A 5,861-nucleotide genomic window follows, 5' to 3' on the forward strand; every position below is an offset into this window, starting at 1 on the left:
GTTGAAATTTGATTAATGCCCAGTCAGCTTAACAATCCAGTTTTCAAACTTGAGAGAGCTGAAAATGTTGACCCATTTTTTGGCACGCAAAGATAGAAACTTTTTTTTTTAAATCAACAAGCGCAAGAATTAATTAAGAGAGATAGAATTTACATGATTCCCCACACTTACAACAATTACAAAACTCTTTATCTCATATCTTCAATTCTGGATTGCAAAGATGAAACTTGAGTTGAATATACTCCTCATCAACACTTAATTATAATTATATATACTAATTAAGCACTCCCACACGCAAGCTCGTTCCACGCTCGCATATGGCACTCTCCCCTAGGGCATGCAGCAGATATTAACGGCGCTGACGATTTTCGCAGCATCATTCGAGGCCTCTTTGACCAATTAATTATCAAGAAAGTCTGTTCTGCCTTGCACGCACTCCATCATTTCTTTCTGCGCCTTTGACAAAACCAAAATCGCTAATCTGCTGCTCCCCCCATTAATCCATATTTAAGAAGCCATTATTACTCGTGTGCAAGGCAGATTAATTGATTATCTTTGGCTGAAAAGGTTCTCATGGAGGCTCCCAACGATTTTACGACAAATCAAGAGCCAGATTGCAATGACATAAATCGAAGTGAGCTTGTCGGTACCTTTATATCGGGAGAATCGATTCCTGATTATCGGGATCATTGCAAACCGCCACGATCAGATGCACCGCAAGAGGGTGGTGAGCAACCATTACAGCAGAAGGGGAACCCCTGCAGCAACACTGAGGTTATTTACCCACAATTGATTGATCAAGGCTTGTCGCTCAGAGATCAGACAACTGAGTACACCGACTTGAACCTCGATTTAAAACTTGGTTTGATTGATCATGATCGTTGGCCTGCTGCGATTGATCACCAGGTTCCTCTCCCTCTGAAAAATTTTAGCAACTTCCATGTAAATTGTATTTACCTTAGTGTTGCAACATTAATTCATATCCAGCCCTAGGTATTCAGTTTACTGCAACCGGGACTAAGGAGTTTACAGGATAAACTTTTGTGATAAGTGCGCTCAAAGTAAGACTTACAAGATAGTTGGATTGCTAGGTTTAATTCATTCTGTTTGAGCAAAACGATCAACGTTAAACGATCGGTGAAGAAATTGAATATAACTTTTCAACAGGGTTAGTGCGACGGTATATGATGTGATTAGTGACTTGACGTGTGGTAATGATCGTATAATGACTTGAACGTGTGTCGTTCATTATGAATTACAGATTACGGTGCTACAAATGGAGATGGGTCAAATGAGGCAAGAGAATCACAGGCTGAGGCGAATACTATCGCAGATAATGGCAGAGTACGAGATCTTGCAAGCGCAGCTCGGCTCTTTCACTGCAAATGCATATCCCGCCGTAAATGCGATCGGCCGCGTGGGCGCACAGCCTTTGGTCAGTTAATTTTTCAACTCAAAAGGCTGGTTAATTCTGACGACCACGCTTTTTAATCTGTCCGACCCACTTCGTCAAATTGGGATTAGGATTAGTTAGCTTACACATTCATAATCAATACAACATTGATATTAGGGTTTTACTTAATTAACCTAGTGATCTGTATGGTGTTTAAAGTTAGTTCGATCAATAAGTTCGATCAATATTATCAATCTAGTGATGAGGTATGATCGTCAACAAAGGATAGATAATTAATCAAGCGCTAACTTGGCTAATTAACCTAGTGATTTGTATGGTGCGTAAACGCATTGTGATGATTTTAATTAACCTAGTGATCAATTGAATTGTGTTTCATCAGTAGTATTTGATTTGGCTTCCATGACTATCAGAGAAGTACCGCTGAGGAGGGGATTCTACAGCCTGAGCAACTTGAAAAATTTACAATGAGGCGCATTAATGATCCTAGCTCAGTCTCTGATGAGAGACCTAATCTAGCTTATGAGGGTGAACGGGCGGCATCATTAAAGTTAATCTCGTTGGCGGACAGAAGGAGCTGCGCCTGGCAAACTGAAGAGGCTAAATCAAGCAAGCTACTGCAGGCGAATGAGTGTATTTATTATTTGAATGAGAGAAATGGGGCCAATTCTTACAAGAGGAAATTAGAAGGGAGATTAACGTTAACAAAAGATGGTGAACATTCAACTAAGCAGGTTTATGGAGGCGAGAGACCCAGCTCCCCATCAATATCTAAAAGCTCTGCATCTCCGGCAATATCCATGGAAGACGTTTTGCCAATTACAACTAAAAACACAGGTTTAGGTGGTAAATTGGAATCAAGCATCAACAGTGTGGCAGACATTATTCTGCGGCCGGCTGGTAATTATACTACGGCCTGCAGTACTAGTGCAGGCACTATTGGCAATGCTGATCCCCTTGCTCGCAAGTCCCGAGTATCCGTCCGCGCACGATGCGAGGCACCCATGGTAAGCCAAACATAATTCATTATAATCACAAATTTAGGCTCATTAAATAGTACTCATTTAGCGGGTTCACTAATCATTAGGCTCACTAATGACTGCTCATTTTCTGGGTTCACCATGAATATGTTAATTAGCCTTTTTGTGAGACTATATGTAAAGCGGTTAGTATTTTTTAGGGAGGGTTTATACGTTAGTTTAGTGTCTTTTTACTTCAAGTTTGGTGCTTTTTTAAAAGTCCCCAGAATTAGGTGGCAAGGGATGTGCTATATGTTTTTTATAAAAATACACTAAAAGAATAAAATAAACTACTTAAATTCACAATATTATATTAGAACTTAATAAATTACTTATTGTTCTAAAAAAAAGAAATTAATAAATTACTTCTCAAAAGTCACTTCATCTCTAAATTATTTTAAGGAAGAGTTTTACAAAGTTATCACTTGGTAAGATTTGGAGGTTCGGGAAGGGGAGGAAGAGGTTTGAGGAGGTTTGGGTAGAATTTGATTTTGGAAGCCTCAAAAGAAATGCGAACACGGGTTCTAACTAGTACAAGTAAAGAAGACCCTTCCGAATCAACTAATGCTAGAAACATTGAAAACATTAAAACCTCATGTTTTAGAGATATTAGGCACTTGAAATGCGTCTAGATTATCCCAAAGTGGAATTCATCATACTAACAAGCTTATAAAAATCCACTAAAACAATAAAATAAACTACTTAAATTCACAATATTATATTAGAACTTAATAAATTGCTTATTGTTCCAAAAAAAGAAGAAGAAGAACTTAATAAATTACCTCTGAAAAGTCACTTCATCTCTATAGTATCTTAAGGAAGAGTTTCACAAAGCTTCCATGTGGCAAGAATTTGGAGGTTAGGAAAGAGGAAGAAGAGATTTAAGGAGATTTGGATAGAATTTGATTTTGAAAGCCTCAAAAGATTTAATGAGAAACACAGGTTTCCAAGTAGTACAAGTAAAGAAGACCCTTCCCGATCAACTAATGCTTTTAAAGTATTACAAGAAACATTGAAAACACTAAAACACTAAAACATTAAAACATTAAAACCTCATGTTTTAGAGAGATTAGCCACTTGAAATGCGTCTAGATTATCCCAAAGTGGAATTCATCGTACTAACAAGCTTACTATAATTACCTTAATTTTTCAATCAATTAAACTTACTTGTAGCCAATTTTCAATCAATTTTACCACTTGTTCTGATCAGATGAACGATGGGTGCCAGTGGAGGAAGTATGGGCAAAAGATTGCAAAGGGCAATCCATGCCCTAGGGCGTATTACAGGTGCACGATGGCCCCTGCATGTCCAGTACGCAAGCAGGTAAATAATCAGATCATAGCTTCAATACCAGATAATAAGTTTAGCCTCCTATGATTCGTAATGGCACGCTTAGAATGCCCACATGATCACTACCTTAATGCATTCAATTATGGATTATGGTTTAAATTGACGACAGGTGCAAAGGTGTGCGGAGGACAGGTCCATACTTATCACAACCTATGAGGGGACACACAATCACCCCATGCCGTTGATGGCCGCAGCCATGGCCTCCAGCTGCAGCTCTACAGCTGCGAGCTCTCTCCTAAGCAGCTCCATGTGCAGGTCTAACAATAACAACATCAACCTCTCCTCTGATGTCCAGCTCGCTCTCGACCTCACCAACAAGCCGCCTGCTGCCAACACACAATTAAGCCTTGATTATAATGCCAACCCTAGCTTAATCCTTGCATCTAGCCCCTTCCGTACTGTCATTAACTCTTCCTGCAACGTCGCCAGTTCTATGGTGGGTCTCAAATCATGTTTGCCATCTTTTCTCAACACAAGCACCACCACCACCTTCAACCCTAGCAGTGGCAATGCTTCTTCCGATCAAGCTCAGATTAACCATTACAATCTCGCGGAGCTCATACAATTATCCAGCTTCAACAAAACCATGGGATCCGCATTGGCGACACATCTCAAGTCTATTATCCATAGCAACAACAACAGCAGCAGCAGAAACGACAATACAAATCTCTCTTCTAGCGTGCAGGCCAACTCTCCAGCCCGTTCTTGGACAGAGATCCTTGCTCTCAATATTCAGCAGCAACAGCTCAGCTCTACTACACCACCACCTCTCACCACCACTACCCACCTAAGCGCACCATCTCCTCGCTTCCCTTTCCGTATGCCAGATTCACGCTAGAACAAGCAAGCCCGTTGTTGCAGCCCGTCAACCAACCACCTTCGGCATGCAGTTGCCAATTGTAATCGAATTTTACACAGCTATATTTTGCAGTACATACTATTATATCTAGTTTCACATGTTGAGAAATGGGATGATCCCCACCATTCACATTATAATGAGCTTGCCATTAGTAGTTAATCAGCCCGCGCCTCTCTAATGACCTCGAGGACTAACGTCCATTTGAGTTTGTTAACCCTTTCTTTTGTTGGGTGTAGACTTCTACAAGGGGAAAAAATTTCAAGTACAACCACGTATTCCATTCAAAAGCAAGAAAGTTCTATTGTTTTCACTTCCTAATTTTATTGTGTATCTGGCAGAGTTTAAGTTATATTCTTGAGCGTTCCTTTTCTTTTTCATGTTCTTCTTGCTATGGCATCCTTCGTGCTTGACACTGGATAGGTTCTTGCTATGGGATCCTTCGTGCTTGACACTGGATAGGTTCTTGCTGTGGCATCCTTCGTGCTTGACACTGGATAGGTCTCTCCTACATCATCTGTCGTTACCACGGTCCTCTCGTCTGAATCTTTTGATGGCTCTAGGTTTCCTTGTATTATTCAACAATGACACTTGTTTTCTCTCTGTCCGTGATGTCATGACCAAAGGTTAGAACTAGCCTTACGTCCTCAACAAGTTGAGGATGTTATGAAGCATGGCTGCCATGAGTTTAATCCTATCAATCTCACGTAATGTCACGCACACCAGAATCATCGATTTTGAACACAATCATGATCACAAAGATGAGGCCCCGTCAACCCTGTTGAAGGCAAGCAAGACATCAGATGTGGAGATTACAAGTGTGTGTATTGCTGGTGGTCTCCAAAGTAGTAGTGAAGCAACCTTTTCTGTCTCCAATGCGGACAAGGAAGTTGTCAATATTGATCCCTTCTCCACTCTTGAAGCTTTGCTCTCCTATGGGGATGCCCTCCTGCATGTGCCTTTTCACAAAGCCCGCATTACATCTACGTGACCAAGTTGAACCGCTTTTCCAGTCTCAGTGTAAGCCTTCTGATCTTTTCTTCCGATGCATCACCTCCAATTCTGTCAAAGTCAAGCCCTCCTCAAAGGAGCCTTTTGTATTCAAGTGAGTTTCCATTTGCTTGACAGACAACCATGTGAATCACCAATGTGCTAGGGTCATCGACATCTTTGAAGACAAAGGTACAGTTCTGCTGCTATTCGCCTTGATTTTTTAGGCCCTCA

At 40.7% G+C, this 5,861-nt stretch overlaps 1 protein-coding gene across 1 annotated transcript; it reads left to right on the top strand.

Moving 5' to 3' along the window:
• The first annotated feature begins 385 nt into the window (after positions 1–385).
• LOC147618560 (uncharacterized) lies at positions 386–4,903 on the top strand. Its single transcript, XM_086775184.1, has 5 exons — positions 386–906; positions 1,262–1,435; positions 1,825–2,418; positions 3,641–3,754; positions 3,891–4,903. The coding sequence occupies exons 1-5, from the start codon at positions 574–576 to the stop codon at positions 4,617–4,619; spliced, it is 1,944 nt and encodes a 647-aa protein (XP_086631310.1). The 5' UTR covers positions 386–573; the 3' UTR covers positions 4,620–4,903.
• The last annotated feature ends 958 nt before the right edge of the window (positions 4,904–5,861 follow it).

The sequence above is a fragment of the Cibotium barometz genome, chromosome 35, assembly GCF_041138505.1.
Source record: "Cibotium barometz isolate CiBa-2024 chromosome 35, ASM4113850v1, whole genome shotgun sequence".
NCBI lineage: Eukaryota > Viridiplantae > Streptophyta > Polypodiopsida > Cyatheales > Cibotiaceae > Cibotium > Cibotium barometz.